Source organism: Paralichthys olivaceus, chromosome 3 (assembly GCF_024713975.1).
Source record: "Paralichthys olivaceus isolate ysfri-2021 chromosome 3, ASM2471397v2, whole genome shotgun sequence".
Classification (NCBI taxonomy): Eukaryota; Metazoa; Chordata; class Actinopteri; order Pleuronectiformes; family Paralichthyidae; genus Paralichthys; species Paralichthys olivaceus.
The window spans coordinates 5,687,298-5,704,873 of record NC_091095.1 but is presented as its reverse complement, the minus strand read 5'-3'; the positions used below and the strand labels follow the sequence as shown (position 1 = coordinate 5,704,873).

Below are 17,576 nucleotides of genomic sequence, written 5' to 3'. Positions count from 1 at the left end.
TCCTTAGAGAGGATCCCCTCGATGTAAATATAAAGTATTTCAATATAAAGGACATTTTCTTGGGTAAAGAAAACTACATTTAATACAATTTAGATGAAATGAACTAGTGAAAACATCATGAGGATTATTCTACATAAAATATCTGCCAATAGTTCCCTTTCACCTGAATCTTACACACTGGACCTTTAAGAGTGGGCCTTGAGTATATTATTGTAAGAGCATTTTCAGCAAAGCAGAGTTAAAATGCGCCTTCATGTTGTCGGTCCTTTAATTGCTTGGTAGTAGTAATGTGCATCTCATCCCACTTGTCCTATTTTCCTTTCACTGTGTGTTGTCCCAGGCCCAGGAGGGTTGGGAGGTTCGGTTCACTATGCCACCATGGCTCGCTCGGCTGTTCGACCTGCCAGCCTCAACCTCAACCGCTCCCGTAGCCTCAGCAACAGCAACCCTGACATTTCCGGTACACCCACCTCTCCTGACGACGAGGTCCGCTCCATCATCGGCAGCAAGGTAAGGTCATCAATCTGTGTCTGCGGTTATACTTGAGCCTGCAGCATCTTTTATCTCAGGTCAGTCAATTTTCTGTTAAAGGATAAAAGAGACACTCAACATTATACATGTGATCTGAACGTGGATAGGACCAGCAGTTACAGATATGATATGATGACTTTTAGCACACTGCACGTGGATATTAGATATCAGGGTTAAACATTTTAACATTTTAGCAGCTCTCATTGATTTGTGAAAGATTTTGACAGACTCTTGTAAGATGATTACACTGCAGTGACCTAGGGGCCCATTTTTATCAACTTGTAAACTGTATAGCCAATGCGTAAACATAAGCCCTGGACATCTTATCTCTCTAACCGCTGTAACAGCAACCTGACACCCACATATACAGGCATGTACACACAATCCTCAGTGTGTGCAGGTTGTGAAAGGCAAACAAGACAAAACTATGTCATCAGTTAAACAGATGTTCTTTGAAGATACAGCAACATATTGTTTAAACAGTCATAGATCTTTTTTAAAGACATCAATAAAAGTGTAGGTTTCTTTCTTTGGTCCTTTTTATTTGAAGTTATTGATCTGTTGTGATGCATTTCCTCTGCTATGATTTGTAATTTCCTCAAGCATTTTGATTTAAATTAACAGCAGAATGATGTAATGTTCCTTTCCAATGGTCTTGCTGTACTTTTAACCACAATGTGTTGGATGCAGCCCCCTGTTTGATGAACGTGCCCTTTGCTGCTAATGCTTAACTAAACCTTTCTTCTCTTGTCTCTGAGGGGGGGGGGGGGGGGGTTACTTCTAACACAGGGAGAGAAAGGGAGAGAGAGAGAGAGAGAACCTGGGCTTTGCTCTTCTGTGGTGATGATTTGGACTGACAGCTAACCTTTTTTTGGCCCTTTGCATCTTCCAGCAGTACTGACCTCAGAACCTTTGTAACGTGTCATTATGCCTTCCCTCCTCCTTCCCCCGTGCTGCTCGCTTATTCCCTTGCCTCCTGCCTGCCCTGTGTCCTTTGACCTTGGCACCCCTAGGGCTTAGACCGCTCCAACTCGTGGGTGCACACCATGGGCTGTAAGAGTGCTCCCTGGGGATCCAGCCCTGGGTCCAATCCAGAAACCATGCAGGTGGTTTAATGAATGCCCCGTCCTCCACTTTGCCTCACTACAAAAAAAAGAACTCACCCAATTCACCTTGAAGGGATACTGGGATATTTGGAGTTTTGGTTTATTCGTGTACTTTCTTAGAGTTATTGATAAGAAAGCGATTGGATCTTGGGAGAAATCTGTGGGGAGGAGATCTTGTTTGTTTTAATCTGTTTCTTAACATATTGTCTTAATGTTTCCCGTCACGTGACTATCCTCATTTTATTGCAAGTACTGCATCACTTACAACATGGAGAGTGTAGGGCTAGGACAAAAAAAAAGACCAAAACCTCAAAATATTTCAGTATTCTGGTATAATAACAATCACAACTCTCCCATGATCCCACACATGGGAGTCACAGCCGCCTCCATGACCCACTGCCTGACATGCTAGAGTCTCAGGCTTCATCCTACTTTACTAATCATCCCTAACACCTCTCTTTTTCTCATTACCTGCAGAAAAACACATATTCCAAAATCCAGATTTTGCAATGCCAGATTTGAATTGGAAAATTAATTTCTAGGACATTGTTGGCCTCCCTTTCTTTCCATGTCAAGCTAACCTGCTGTTCTGGGTTTACTCAGCTCAGTTGTTGCTAAAAACCTTAAACTAAGACAGAGTTTTATGCATAGAGGATGTTGGTAGAGAAAAAGAGTAGCGTTGGAAATCCTCTTCGCCAGCAGAATACATTCTTTTTCTGCATTCATTTTATTTCCTTTTCTCATTTTTACTCTTCACTCTCACTGCTTTAACCCCACAGTCCCCCACTCTCACTTAGCATCCCTGCATGGCATTCTACTAACTCTACATAGCATTCACTCTGTCGCTGCAGCATGGTGTATCTGTGAGTGTGAATGTGTGTCTACATGCGAGGTCATTGTCTGCTTCACTAGTCATCTACATGATGTTACGTCCTCTGTCACTTTTAAGTTGTCATGACATAAGCCTTTTGTTATTAACTATCTTACACATGCAAGATTATGTATATTAAGGATTAAAGATAGTTCATTCTTATTCTTTTTATGTAATCATAAAATCCCCACTTTTAATTAAACATGCTTACATCGACAGCTCACATTATTGGAATTTATCTTTCCATTGAACATTATGCTCATTTATTTACCAATATTATCACTTTTGATACTGTCGATTGTTTTTTTTATGTTTCTGAAGTAATGTATTCACCTTGAGGGATGCAGAATGGCACATCTTTAAGCAATGTTTGTTGCATCAAGAAAAATTAATCATTCCCATATGATCTTATGACTTTCTGCAGCAATTGTGCATCCCTCATTTAAGAATTTCAAACATACAGATGTGTCTGACTGTTATAGATTATGGATCTATACACCTGAGTGTTATAGCCCTGTCCTGTGTCTTACTGTTTTGTGTCTTCATGTGTGACAGGTGTGTGTGTGTGTGTGTGTGTGTGTGTGTGTGTGTGTGTGTGTGTGTGTGTGTGTGTGTGTGTGTGTGTGTGTGTGTGTGTGTGTGTGTGTGTGTGTGTGTGTGTGTGTGTGTGTGTGTGTGTTTTTGAGAGAAACCCAGTAGACACATTTGTCTGTGCTGAGGGAAAAAGGGGCAACGTCACCTCGTTGTTCCTCCACTAACCTTATTGTCACCGTTCCATTCATTCCACCCATAGGCCATGGAGCGCTGTGGCAATCGCATGTCTTCGCACACTGAGAGCGCCAGTTTCTTGCAAACTTTAACAGGACGGTTGCCCACAAAAAAGGTAGAGCCACTTGCGCTGGGGGAGGAGCCAAACCCTGCCCACCTCTGTTTTTCGCCTCCTCACCTGTCTTGTCTGTGGATGTGAGCCTCTTGGTTGGTTGATGTTGTATTTGGTGGTCGTGGAGTCTTGTCGAATGCTGGATGTGACGTGACGTGACATGAATGCTGGTTGTGGTCTCGGTCTGGCTAACGCTGACTATGTGTTACAGGTAGCTGTGTACACATAATCTGGGAAGTCTGAGTGTCTGGATTTTTATAAAGCCACCAGTGTTAACCTTATAACTAAGTATGCATAGAAATAGCACCAAGAATGCAAACAGGTGGCTACTGTTAGCTAGTTAGCTACTAGAAAACAATTTATGAATGGGTTTCCTCATGTTAAGATCTGGCTTAACATTAGCGAACTAGTTTTTCACCTACAGCTTTCAAATGCTGTTCATGGGCCTCTGCAGGGAGGTTTGCTCAGTTGTTTCTGCTGTGCAATACATGCAGCACTTGCATCATATATAGATTTAAAATGTGGATATTGATCAGTTCCTGTCCACTTCCTGCATTTATTGTATCAACAAGATAAAGGAAGACTTGCCAGACGGGTCTAGAGTCAGTGTGTTAGCCAGACTGTGTTGGATGCTGGTTTTGCATAACAATGCACATGGAAATGAATGTTATTGATGCACAACACTTGTAAGGAATGAAGAAGAATGAATTCTGTCTCCATGCAAAAGAAAGGAATTTCTTCTCTCAATGTAAAAAAATTAATAAAAATACAGAAAATGTATTCACACTACTAAATTGTCCCATTTGCATGGTGGTAAGTGTGATTTTTTTTTTCTTCATTTCTTTAAATGTGATTAAGTTTATATTTTAATGTATTTGTTTCAAAATATTTTCGGAGTTGTTACCTGATTTGTAAAACCTAACCTCACTTTGTGTTTAATGACATTTTCAGTTTGGGGGAATGCAGGAGCTTAACTGGACTATATTGTTATTTCATTAAGTGAATGTTAGTGTTTTTAATCATTGTAACTTTTCTGGGTTTCAAAACTGATACCATCCATCCAATTAATTTGAGCTTCGGGAGGAGACATCTGAAGTGACACTTAACAACATACATGTACAGTTTGTAAGATATAATCCCCCATTTGTAAATAGACATTTTGGAACCTTGATTCAGATTATACATGTAGATTCACCTGTATTTTAAGTTCACATGTAGAGTGATTTGTTTTCAAATGTCTCACATTCTTCTATCTTTCTGGCCCCTTTGCTTCCTGTTTTCCTCTCCCTCTCTGTCCCTCTCAACCTCTTTTGTCTTCTCCTTCTCAGCTCTTCCATGAGGAGTTGGCTCTCCAGTGGGTGGTGAGCAGTGGGAGCGTCAGGGAGGGCGCTCTGCAGCAGGCCTGGTTTTTCTTTGAACTCATGGTAGGAAACAATCTTGACACAGGAAATGTGATTTATGTGAAATACAATATCTCACGTTGTATCCCAATGAATACCTTGATCACAGGTGAAGAGCATCATCCACCACCTTTACTTCACCGAACGCCTCGAGTCACCCAGGAAGAACCGATTTCCAGAGCGCTTCATGGATGACATCACAGCGCTGGTCAGCACCATCGCTGGGGACATTGTGTCTCGATTCCAGAAGGTAACTAATGAGCCAATCAAATATCTATCCAGGCATCAGAGGGTTCCCAAAGGGGACGTAATCTGACATGTAAAGTCAGATATTGTGGAACTATAGAGACTAAGTGCAAGAGATGCTCCATATTGTCCCATTTGTTTTTCATTGGCCTACACAATCTGCTAAAGAAGAAATCATCTTCATCTTCAACCCTGGGAAATTTTAAGACCTTGTTTTTTATTAATTCAGGACCTGGAGCTTGTGGAGAGACTAAACACGAGTCTGGCCTTCTTTCTCAATGACTTACTGTCAGTGATGGACCGAGGCTTTGTCTTCACCCTCATCAGGGCATACTGGAAACAGGTACATTTCTTAATTCCTCTCATATATGAATTTTAACACTGTTTTTATGATACATGATAATGAACTTCTAGCAAGAACTGAGAGAAGAGAAAGCAGATGTGTACTGCAGACGTGTGTCAAATATAATATACTCCTCATAAAAAAAATCAAGATTTCAATTTAGTTCCTTTCAGTGTGTGTATATATATTCATGCTGAGTTTTGTGTTCAATTTAAGATTTTAAAGTAAAATTCTGCACAGCACTAAGAATATTTTAAAGACTATTGAGTGATATTGCAAAAGTTCTGTTGTTTTAAGGGCAAATATATAATTTTTTCGATGCATTTTTCAGTTTTAGAAATATATATATTAATTGTTTCTTCTCTCCAGGTGTCCACAAAGCTTTACACTCTGCAGAATCCCAACCTGGAGTCTTTGAGGCTTGATTTCTTGAGAATCATTTGCAGCCATGAACACTATGTCACCCTCAACCTGCCCTGCAGCCTGCTGACACCGCCTGCCTCACCTTCCCCCTCCGTCTCCTCAGCAACTTCACAGGTGAGACAGAAAGAAATGGAGAGAAGTTGTACATCATCATTGTTGTCGCTAGTCTTTAACATTCTCAAATAAAATGACAGAAAGAGGGCTGGTTTTAGTAAGAATAAAAATATTCACCAATTAAAATGTTAAAGATATAATGTCTAACAATTCTTCTTTAAAATATCTAAAATATCTTGTATAATTTGTCGACTTGTGGACTTACAAATGTTTCCAACAATGTTCAAACCCAGAAAATCCAACATTTTAACGAGAAATTTAATTTTGGTTGCCTTCTATTTGCAACCGGCTATAACTAGAACAAACGACATACGACAGAGGAAAAACAAATATTGTACCTTGAATGGCCGTCTTGATTTAATATTGTCTGTGACTTCTCTTATTCGTCACAGAGCTCTGGGTTCTCCACACATGTCCAGGACCAGAAGATAGCCAACATGTTTGAGCTGTCTGTCCCCTTCAGAGAGCAGCACTATCTGGCTGGACTGGTGCTCTCAGAACTGTCTGTGATACTGGACCCAGACAATGAGGGGTTAGTATGTTTTGGATCCTAACCTCACACAAGAGAAGTTCTGGTATGAGCTTTAGGATCAGAATACATGTCACTTAAATTGATGGGTGTCATCGTGTCTGAATGTGATAAATAAACTTTGTATTGAGAAAGGAAAGAGATTTTTTAAAGCCTCTGAATCTGTTGGAGAGAGATAAGTCTGCATGCATAGTGACTTGTAAATAAGTGAATGGGAGTGAGTTATGGTTGTAGAGCCCTATCTTAATGTGAACAGCTTCTCATTCTCTCTCACCCACTGTCCTTTTTAATACAGATTAGATATTTCATCTCTTGTCCTTAATTTCTTTTTTACTTTTCACGACAGGATGTTTGGCCTACATAAAAAAGTGGTGAGTGTCGTCCATAACCTCCTGTCCAGCCACGACTCCGACCCACGCTATGCAGATCCAGAGGTCAAGGCCCGGGTCGCCATGCTTTACTTGCCTCTGATTGGTATCATCATGGAAACGCTACCACAGCTCCATGACTTTACAGGTAAAGATTAGGAGCAATACTGAACATTTTAAAAAGGTTTCTTTATCCTCATCTATGAGTTGCATTGTGAGTATAGCTTTTAATTTGCCACTCTTTCGGTCTGGTGTGATATTATTTTCCCTCCTTTTTGTGCCACTAGAGTCCCATAACCAGTGGGGTCGACCAGGATGTCCCCAGGGGGCAGCGGTAGGCAGCACTGGAGAGGAGGCGGAAGGAGAGGGTAACAGTATAATCAGCCAGACTGTTGCCATGGCGATAGCAGGCACTTCCACCCCCTCACCGATGTCCCGACCAAGCAGCTTCCTGCTCAACTCGCAGGTAAATCGCTGTCTGTGACGGTTTGTATGTAAGACGCTGCGAAGCTGTATATTTGTACATCTCAAACGTTTTATTAATTATCGACTCCTGTTTTTTTTCTCTAGGCGAGTCGTCAGCACGGAAGCTTCTCGGCCGAATCAAGTCGTAGTCTGCTCATCTGTCTGCTGTGGGTGCTGAAGAACGCAGACGAGCTGGTGTTGCAGAAGTGGTTCACAGACCTGTCGGTGTCTCAGCTCAACCGCCTGCTGGACCTTCTCCACCTCTGTGTCTCCTGCTTCGAATACAAGGTAACATCTATAGACGCTCACTAATCGATGGAAAAGATGGACCTATCAAACACTGTATTTGTCAGGGACACAGAGAGGCTTTGTCAGTACAGAGTATTCTCACCTGTAATGTTGTATCTTCTTTTATATTCAAACAAATAGAGAATCCTTTAAGCTGATATAATACTTAACACTAGAGATGTTTCAGTACCATTTTTCACACAAGCTCACTACTTTCTCTGCCACAGTCGGTGTTAATCCTTCACTTACTTGCTATCCCTAGCTCCTTCTGCTTTGCTAGTCGTTTGGTGTTTGCTTTGCAGTGCTCGCACATTTGCTCTCGTGCTTCTAACCTGCTTTGCTTGCTGAGTGCCATGCCGCTAATAACTTCCTTGCTTCCCTGCATTTTCTGTCCGTTCACTCACCCTCCACCTTATGGATACAAGGCCCATGTTGTGTTCACCATGCAGGGGAAGAAAGCGTTTGAACGAATGAACAGCCTGACCTTTAAGAAGTCCAAAGACATGAAGGCCAAGCTGGAAGAGGCCATACTGGGCAGCATCGGGGCCAGACAGGAGATGGTGCGACGCAGCCGTGGACAGCTTGGTGAGAGGGCACACCCTCCAGACATGCACATACACAGTGAACCATATTTAAATAAATGCGAAGAATACAAAGATCCTTAACTGAGAAGATAATTTGTGAGTCACACAAGTTGAGATAATCACAATTAAATCAATTAATTCTGTTTTTCACCCTTCACATATGCATAAACACAATGCACATGCATGCAACTGTTTTTCTGAGCCAACCCACCTTTTTCACCACTATTGAAAAAAAAACTAATTTCCCCATTGTTTAGAGCGGAGTCCATCTGGCAGTGCTTTTGGCAGTCAGGAGAACCTTCGATGGAGGAAGGACATGACCCACTGGAGACAAAACAGCGAGAGGATGGACAAGTACGCTCTTTTTAACACTTAGCCTCTCTCAGGATTCTGACTATATGTAACAGCTTAAGATACCACAAAGAAACCTCAGCTAAATATTTTCTGAAGATGTTTTGTGTTCATCATTTTTTGGTGCGTAAACTTTTGCAGCACTTGCAGAAAATTTGTTTTAAAATTCTCCATTGACTCTTTGGCTCCACATTTGCATAAATTAATAATCAATAATCCATTTTTAATTTGACTTAATCATTAAGAAGATGTGAAAATGATCCTTCATTAATCCTTTGACTGAATATCTCTGTCACATCTGTCTTGTAATATACATCACGTCATCACAGCCCATTCATTTCTCATTGTTTTTTTAATGTTTTGCTGGATTTACATAGGAACAGAATCAGACTGATCATAAAATGTTAGAATTTCCACATTTGACCATTAATTGCAGATTTTTAAGCTTTTTCTTCTTACGTTTTTTGTCAAATAATGACAAAAGCCATGATTTTTTTTTTTAAATCTAAAATGTTTGTTTTCTTTTCTTTTGTAAATTCAGCTCCAGCCTTTGTTTTCTGTTAATTCCCATTTGTTCTCTCATGTCGCTGTGTGTTTATGTAGGAGTCACAGATCAGTCAGGTATTGTATGCTCCACATTTGCTGTGTGCTCCTTTTGAACCCCCCCTCTGCTTAAGTTCCTGGTTTACTGTGTATTTTCATGCATGTGGAAAGAAAGTTGAAATGGACAAGAAGTTAATGAAGTTTTTGAATTAGATTTCCTCCTGATGAACTTGGCTTTGAACAAGTTATAGAAAAACTATCTCCGTATTGTTTTTATTGAGCCACTGGTGCAGCAGTGTTACAAATTAATTTCTTTTCCATTTTAACTGTCTTAAGTCTACACATGCATTGAAAATGCACCGACAGACACCCCCTGATCCTGGTTCTGACCCTTGAACCCCCCCCCCCCCCCTTCCCCTCTCGTCCCATCAGCCCCTCTGTCCCGGTAACCGTGTCTGTGTCAGGGTTGGTAGTGGTTGCAGTGGGTCTGTTTTTGCTCTTTTAACCAGTGTGCTTCTTGTTTTTTGGGATTCTGACTCGTGTGTCTCTGTGGTTGCTGCTGGAGCAAAAAAAAAACAAGACAATTCTAGCTGTAGCCATTGTTTGTCATCTGTTATTTGTATAACATGAAAGGGAGATCCAAATTAAGCCTAAAGGTATAGTCCTGGTGTAAACGATATTTAAAAGCAGCTAGCTGTACAACATTTAACCCTAGTGTTCCATGTACAGACACCAGCTAAGCTAATCGCTGACTTAAAACCATAGTTATATAAAGATGGACTTCATGACTGCTCCGCAAAAGTGAAGCCAAAGCATCCCGATCGCCCCCTGGTGTCTGGCTCCTGTGTAGGTCATAGATCCTGCCTTCTCCATGTTAATGGATGAGGGATGCACCACACTAAGTACACGCCAAACTGATTTCTCGTCTGCTCCACAATAGCTACTGTGCAGCATCGCGTGCACAAGTTAGCGACGTTCATATACAGGGTGTTTAGCTTCAGTTCTGGACAGCAGGAGGAAATGGAGAAGCTTTGTTCATCTTTATATACATAATATAATACAAACAAATTATATTAATTATAAATAATCTCTCTGCTTGTGTTGTATATAAACTGTATTAAAAGGGAGGACTGACTGAGGTCCTCCTCAGCTCATACCATACATCTTTCTTCCATTCAAATACTTTTACACTGTTCATGATTATGGGCAGTGGCTTGAATTTGGTGAGAGGAAACTCATCATCGTTCAAGGATAAATAAGTAGCATCGCTTTTTTCAGTTGGTAATGATTTAGTTTAATGTTGTCATCTGCTTCATAATTGTAGGACCAGGGCAGAGCTGGAGCATGAAGCACTTATTGATGGAAACCTTGCAACAGAGGCCAACCTAATTATTCTTGACACATTGGAGATCATTGTACAGGTATACAAGATACAAGCATGCAAAAATGCTGTCATCAGTGTTGTAGTCATGAGCATAGATTAACCCAGACTGCATATGTGTCCCTCTTCCTCCAGACGGTTTCGGTGACTGAGTCCAAGGAGAGCATCTTGGGTGGGGTGCTGAAGGTGTTGCTGCACAGCATGGCCTGCAACCAGAGCGCCCTCTACCTCCAGCACTGCTTTGCCACACAGAGGGCACTGGTGTCTAAGGTTAGACCGCTGGACTGTCATGTTGTGCTTTATTTAATTTCATTGTAACAGTTTCTCACAGGACTCTTGCAAATGTTTGCATATTTCTCTCTGCTTGCGTAGTTTCCTGAGCTGCTGTTCGAGGAGGAGACGGAGCAGTGCGCTGACTTGTGCTTGAGACTCCTGAGGAGCTGCAGCAGCAGCATAAGCACCATCAGGGCCCACGCCAGCGCCTCTCTCTACCTCCTCATGAGGCAAAACTTTGAAATAGGCAATGTGAGTACAAAAGTAAACATTTACAACCAGTTGTTTAACTTTCATAGCACTGCTAATGTGTATCTGCGGAGGAAGTCGAGTACCAGAGTCTCTACCTCACATTCTTCCAGAAGTAACCTCCTCTGCACAAGCACATTTAGAGAGAAGCCTGTTCAGAGTGATCCGATTACTTTTTATAAAGACTGCTATTAAAATCAAATCAGTTCATATGAATAACAAACTTATTATAAGTTGGCCAGTTCTCAGCTACTGTCTTGTATCAATTTTCTTTCACTTTCCATCACCAATATAATACAAACCTAAACACTGCAATCATTCACCCAATTTAGGCCCAATTACTCGTGCATGCATCGTTTCCTGTGTTCTAGTTCAGCCAGACTTTACACACAGACCTTAAGAAAGGAGGTTATAAGGGAGAAGGGACGTCTGCTCTGCACAGTTTCTTTAGTCGGTCTTGACGAAATATCGATTGTTCAATTCTTGCTTGTCTTTGTCGTCCCTTTTTCAGAATTTTGCAAGAGTAAAGATGCAGGTGACCATGTCTCTTTCCTCGCTCGTGGGAACATCTCAGAATTTTAATGAGGAGTTCCTGCGTCGCTCTCTAAAGACCATCCTTACATACGCAGAGGAGGACCTGGAGCTGAGGGAGACCACATTTCCAGACCAGGTACCGCTGCATCCCTCGACCTTGATTTTATTTTCTGAATTTATTGATTTTTATTTTTCATTACTCCACTACACCTCTCTAACTCACTGTCTCTCATTCTTATTTGTATTATTTTTTCAGGTCCAGGACCTTGTGTTTAACCTGCACATGATCCTCTCTGACACAGTGAAGATGAAGGAGCACCAGGAAGATCCTGAGATGCTGATAGATCTCATGTACAGGTACTGAATACATTTACACTCAAAACTGCCTTTTTGATTACATACATGTGTCTGCAGTATGATCAATGTTATTTTGTTATTTGTACACCTTAAAATCTGTGTCTTTGAATCCAGGATTGCGAAGGGCTACCAGACCTCTCCAGACTTGCGACTGACATGGCTCCAGAACATGGCTGGAAAACACTCTGAGAGGAATAACCACGCCGAGGCTGCACAGTGTCTTGTGCACAGCGCTGCTCTGGTTGCAGAATACCTGAGCATGCTGGAGGACCGCAAGTATCTGCCTGTGGGCTGTGTCACCTTCCAGGTCAGGACATTTCTAGTTATAATGTTTGTACATAAGCCTATCCCCTAGAATAGGCTTAGAATAGGCTTATGTACATAACTACTTAGTTCAAGAAATGTTTCAATAAGGTGTTTGTTTGTATTCGCATCACAGAACATTTCCTCCAACGTGCTGGAGGAATCCGCAGTCTCTGATGACGTGGTGTCACCGGATGAAGAGGGCATTTGCTCAGGAAAGTACTTCACTGAGATCGGTCTGGTCGGACTCCTGGAGCAGGCTGCTGCCTCCTTCTCCATGGTAAGAAGTGGAGGTGGAGTAGAATTTAGAAGATTGGATGCTGAGATGGTTTGGAGCTCGTTGCTTCGCTCTTCTCTTTCACAAAATGAAAGAATTTAATTGTTTATCAATTTTTTATTCCAATAAAATTACTTCATTATTAGTTGTTGTATTAAGTGGATATTGATATGTATATTTTTATAAACATTGAATTTATTAATTCCAAATCTTCTCAGTCAAGGTTTTTTTCAAATTTAAATTGTAACCTACAATATAAAAACTGAAGTTAGATTTCAGCCCAAGGTGTTGACATGTTGCACTGCACTAACATTTGTCCTGCTCTTGTTTCCAGGCTGGAATGTATGAAGCAGTAAACGAAGTATACAAGGTACTGATCCCCGTCCATGAAGCCAACAGGGATGCAAAAAAGCTGTCTACCATTCATGGTAAACTACAGGAAGCCTTTGGGAAAATAGTTCACCAGGTAAACACACACACTCACGCACACACACACACGGTGTAGATCTCCTCTTTCACTCCAGGTTCCAGTAGCTTTTTTTGTAAAATTGCTGCTGGATTTTTACCAGAAACAGAGAAATTGGACAGCACGCTCCAAGATGATCAAAACCTCAAAACTGTACTCACACATCCACATGAATAGTTTGCACAGTTGCATTTTCATCAAAAACATTAACGTCACATTTACAAGGCAGCGTAGACAGAGGAAAAACCAGATGGGATTTAAATGAGTGAAATGAGACAGGAGCACGGTCAAGTAACATAAAGAGGTACAAAGAGCAACAACAAACATGAAAACTTCACCATAAAGGAAATAACCTGGATGTCGAGATGGATGTTGCCTTTACACACAAAGACACAGCTCTGCATGGGTTCATTACTGCCATCTTGATTCTACTGTATTTATATCTGTATTCATATACTTTGCATGCTGTGAAGTATGAATCTAAGGATGCATGAGGTGGGGAAACGACTCCTGACAGTGTGGGCTGGGTTACAGTCGTCTGGTGTGCAGACCAACGGCTCTCAAACTCATAAAAGGGAAAAATCTCAAAATATATTTTTGATATCTTGAGATTGCTGTGTGTCGTGCCACACTGGAAGTGTGTGTGCGAGGGGGGTGTTTGTGTGTTTTTGTTCACATGTCCTGTATTCTCTTTGTCACACAGAGTACTGGCTGGGAGGTAGGTGTATTATCGGTTCCCGCTTGGCCCTGCTCACGTTTTGTTTTTTTGTATTTCCATTTTTATTTACACTCATCTTTTTATTTGCCAGCAGTGGGCACTCTGTCACTCTCTTTGCTTTGTTACATACATCCACTCCATTAACACCTACAGACAATGTCATCTGTCTGCCCCCACTGGGGAAACTTGCCGTAGCAGCAGCAAGACCTGTTTTCCTCTCACCTTCCTCCTCTGAGCATGAGGAGCTTGTTTTTTTACGTGACTGTTGTCAGGCTGTGCATGGGAGCCACAGTGTGTGACACTAAGTCTCAGTGAATGCATCACTCGCACAATCCGCACTTTTCCCCCATCTTCATCTCCTGTCTGTCTGTTGGCGTGTCATTGACTGGCACTGCCGACTGTCACACTTCATCTCATCTTCAACCACAGGGCTCGATTTCAGTGCACTGTTTCTAGCTGAAGGGTATCTGTTAGCCTCCCTGCTCTTGGCATGGATCATTCTTTCCTACGCACAATTGGATGATCATTTCCAAACACAAGGTGTTGTAAACTTGCATTGGGTCGAAGCTACAATCAAAATTCCAGAGGCAGTGATTTTTTTTTTTATCCCAAGAGGGTTCATCTCAAGATTTCTTGATTTATCCCTTTTGATTTGGATTAGTTTGTATTGTTGCCCTTTCTTTTTAATAGCTCAAACTAAATCGACCCCTGATTTATTTTTCATCCATTCTGTTCTTTTGTTAACAGTATTAACCCCAGAGTTTCATGTTTTGTTGCATGAATTGAAAAGAACGCCTCCTTGTTTCTTTTTGCGAATGCACTGCAGGTGCATGGTGTGTTTCTGAAGGTTGTGGATCTTTATTTGCTCACTTTCTTTCTCTTGTAACCTTTGCATGGTCCAGATCCTGCACAATGAGTTAATGTTCTTTTTCACAATAGAGATACGTTTGCTGTTGTGTGTTAGTTTGTGTTGTTTTTGAAATTCTCTGGACGAACCCAATCCTGATTAAAATTTGTTCTGTTTTCTCCTTTTTGATTTCCCTGGTTGCCGACCCTTCCTTCCCACTTAACTTAATTGTGTCTTGTGGTAAGTTCCTTAGATTTCAGGGCTTCTTAAATTACTGCTTAAATTTCTTTTGAACATTTTTTGGAAGGTTTGCCCTAAACCTTGTGGAAGGGTTTAATTATCTTTGACAAGAAATTGTCCTCAGCTTGCCCATGTCTCAGCCGTACACACACACACACACACACACACACACACCTGGGGTGTACCAAGCCCGGAGCAGACACCCAGCGAAACATGCTCCGCTGCCCCAGGCAGAGCGCACAGAGCTGGGGCACAGCAGCGCACTGCCAACCGAATCGAGCCAAACCGAGCGCATGTGTGAATAACAAACTCCGAAGGAAGTCTGTTCCTAATTGTGCAGAGTTCATGTCTTAAAATATTTGAAGGGTAGTGTCCCATCATTGAATGTCCATTCCTTCTAATTTAGGCATCAGCTTTTCTCCAAAGAGAAAAAGTCCAAAGATTATTAGCACTTTCTCCGGTGTCTTCATGTGTGAAGGAAAATGTGGGAGTGAGAGCCTCCAGATTATCTACGAGCGGAGGATTTGTCGCTTTCGTGAACGGAAAAGTGTCTGTGCAGAGAACCTCACATGCACTTTCACTGTGTTGTGCATGTGTGAAAAGCAAACTCAGTTCTCCAGACTTTATCCGCAGGTCATGTCTTAAAAGGGCTTCATGTTTCTTTTGTTCAGCTTTCACTGTGGCTGCAATACGAAGTTCAGAAAAACATCTTTCAGATTGAATAATGTGCCATTTACACCTATTTGCTTTACTTAATTGAGCCATTTAGATATTCTGCTCTCATGTAAAGGAGGTATTTTAAACAGGCTGTTCAGCCTGTTTATAGTTGGATCTGTTTGTCGGGTGTTTTGAGGGGACACACTGCACCTGTCTGTCCTTTATCTACTCTACAGTTTTAGAAGAGAAATATCAGCCTTGTAAGAAAGTGGCTCTTTTGCCGTGGATGTAAATATGTGGAGTCTGTTTCTTCCTGTGAGACTATTGACTGGATGGAAATCCGAAGTTGGTTGAGCTCCTTGTGACACTTAATTTCCATCAACGTTTCTCGAAACACTTGTTTTCACTGTTGCAACGCGTTGAGCAGAGTAAGAAACATGTTTATCAATAGGATATAACCAAGGACTTATCATAGTCTGTATATTAAGATGGACGACGTGTCTCCTCTTCCTCTTATTATATCCTGGACACAGGTGCCACCATCTTGCATTTTTCATGTAATTTGGAGTCAGAGTATCTAACTAACCAATAAGGAGGCGGAGTTTATGACCTGTATTGCAGCCAGCCACCAGGGGGTGATCAAGACGATTTGGCTTCAATTTCGGGGTCGTCCATCTTTATATACAATCTATCTGATCTATGTTAATTATATTTTCAGATTATGACACTCGCTGTTGCACCTGGTATTTGTTTGAATGATCTGCAGCTCTTTCTCTCTTCCTTTAGTTCTCTGTATGACGGTGAACTGAAGTTTATGGTTTTCACCGTGTCTGATTTGAACGATGACTTTTCATACCTCCGAGTTTTTTCTTTTGACTGCTTTTCAATCTTGATTTTTTTTTAAAACCTGACGTACTTGATATTAGTTTAACTCCTTGATTAATTCCGGGACTAATATTTATTTTCCTCTGCTCGCAGGATGGGAAGAGGATGTTTGGTACGTACTTCAGAGTCGGGTTTTACGGTTCAAAATTTGGCGACTTAGATGAGCAGGAGTTTGTGTACAAAGAGCCCGCCATCACGAAGCTGGCAGAGATCTCTCACAGGCTTGAGGTAAATACCTGGAATAACATTATAACATAATATATGTGGCGGTAAAAGCTGTTATTTGTAAGTTATGTGATGTTCTGATAATATTTCGCCAGACTCCAAATAAATGTTTCAATTCCACATTTCTAATTCACACATTTAAAATTCAAATAAGCTTTACCTGTTCGATGTGTGTTCAAGTCTTATATCAAAACTTAACGAGGCCTTGTGCTGCATTTGCTCTCAGGGTTTCTATGGGGAGCGATTTGGAGAGGACCAGGTAGAAGTCATTAAAGACTCCAACCCAGTGGACAAGTGCAAGCTGGATCCAAATAAGGTTTGTGTCAGCAGATAGTGATTTCACCTGAGCGGTGATATCTAATGAAACAAGTTGTGAAAATGTTTGGATGTCAGACCTACTATGACTCTAAAAATGTTACTCTAATAAAGTAAATGAATATAAAGTTTATTTTAAATGGAATTTAGTTTCCTGGAAGCGTGACCTAAAAATGAAACCATCTCTCTTCCTGCAGGCATTTGTCCAGATCACGTATGTGGAGCCGTACTTCGACACGTACGAGATGAAGGACCGCATCACCTACTTTGACAAGAACTACAACCTGCGGCGTTTCGTGTACTGCACGCCCTTCACCCTGGACGGGCGGGCGCACGGGGATCTGCACGAGCAGTTCAAACGCAAGACCATCCTCACCACCTCCCACGCCTTCCCTTACATCAAGACACGGATCAACATCATCCACAAAGAGGAGGCAAGTGAATGTTTATCAGCTGGTTCTCAGAAATACTATTTTTATTTAGTTTTTTACATCATAAAAACATCACTCGTGTGAATGGAGAGGGTGAAGTGAGGCAGCAGCTCGTCCAATCTTGTTGTTAACTTTTCAGATTATTTCCACACCCATCGAGGTGGCGATAGAGGACATGCAGAAGAAGACTCAAGAGCTGGCCTTTGCCACCCATCAGGACCCTGCTGATGCCAAGATGCTGCAGATGGTTCTGCAGGGATCAGTTGGTACAACGGTCAACCAGGTGAAGTTTCCAGATGCCAGTTTTGTCTGACTAGAAATATATTCCTGAGTTCCAAAAGTAACGAATGCTAGTCTGTAGGTGACCGATCTGAGT

The 17,576-nt window shown here is 41.5% G+C and overlaps 1 protein-coding gene across 23 annotated transcripts in view; it reads left to right on the top strand.

Moving 5' to 3' along the window:
• The window catches only part of dock7 (dedicator of cytokinesis 7), a 45,347-nt gene that overhangs the window by 24,860 nt on the left and 2,911 nt on the right, over positions 1-17,576 (top strand). For 3 of the 23 annotated variants that reach the window (XM_069521613.1, XM_069521609.1, XM_069521616.1), the window contains 27 exons: positions 341-510; positions 1,545-1,637; positions 3,302-3,391; positions 4,717-4,812; positions 4,898-5,038; positions 5,264-5,377; positions 5,747-5,914; positions 6,307-6,446; positions 6,790-6,959; positions 7,099-7,277; positions 7,382-7,564; positions 7,990-8,149; positions 8,406-8,502; positions 9,103-9,120; positions 10,367-10,463; positions 10,559-10,693; positions 10,796-10,948; positions 11,457-11,615; positions 11,736-11,836; positions 11,951-12,143; positions 12,276-12,419; positions 12,751-12,882; positions 13,586-13,600; positions 16,332-16,457; positions 16,681-16,770; positions 16,967-17,203; positions 17,340-17,483. In XM_069521613.1, coding sequence (XP_069377714.1) covers positions 341-510; positions 1,545-1,637; positions 3,302-3,391; positions 4,717-4,812; positions 4,898-5,038; positions 5,264-5,377; positions 5,747-5,914; positions 6,307-6,446; positions 6,790-6,959; positions 7,099-7,277; positions 7,382-7,564; positions 7,990-8,149; positions 8,406-8,502; positions 9,103-9,120; positions 10,367-10,463; positions 10,559-10,693; positions 10,796-10,948; positions 11,457-11,615; positions 11,736-11,836; positions 11,951-12,143; positions 12,276-12,419; positions 12,751-12,882; positions 13,586-13,600; positions 16,332-16,457; positions 16,681-16,770; positions 16,967-17,203; positions 17,340-17,483 — 3,545 coding nt within the window. Of the gene's footprint in view, positions 1-340; positions 511-1,544; positions 1,638-3,301; positions 3,392-4,716; positions 4,813-4,897; positions 5,039-5,263; positions 5,378-5,746; positions 5,915-6,306; positions 6,447-6,789; positions 6,960-7,098; positions 7,278-7,381; positions 7,565-7,989; positions 8,150-8,405; positions 8,503-9,102; positions 9,121-10,366; positions 10,464-10,558; positions 10,694-10,795; positions 10,949-11,456; positions 11,616-11,735; positions 11,837-11,950; positions 12,144-12,275; positions 12,420-12,750; positions 12,883-13,585; positions 13,601-16,322; positions 16,458-16,680; positions 16,771-16,966; positions 17,204-17,339; positions 17,484-17,576 lie in introns of all 23 variants that reach the window. The other 20 variants (XM_069521618.1, XM_069521615.1, XM_069521623.1 and 17 more) reach the window with 15 other exon arrangements.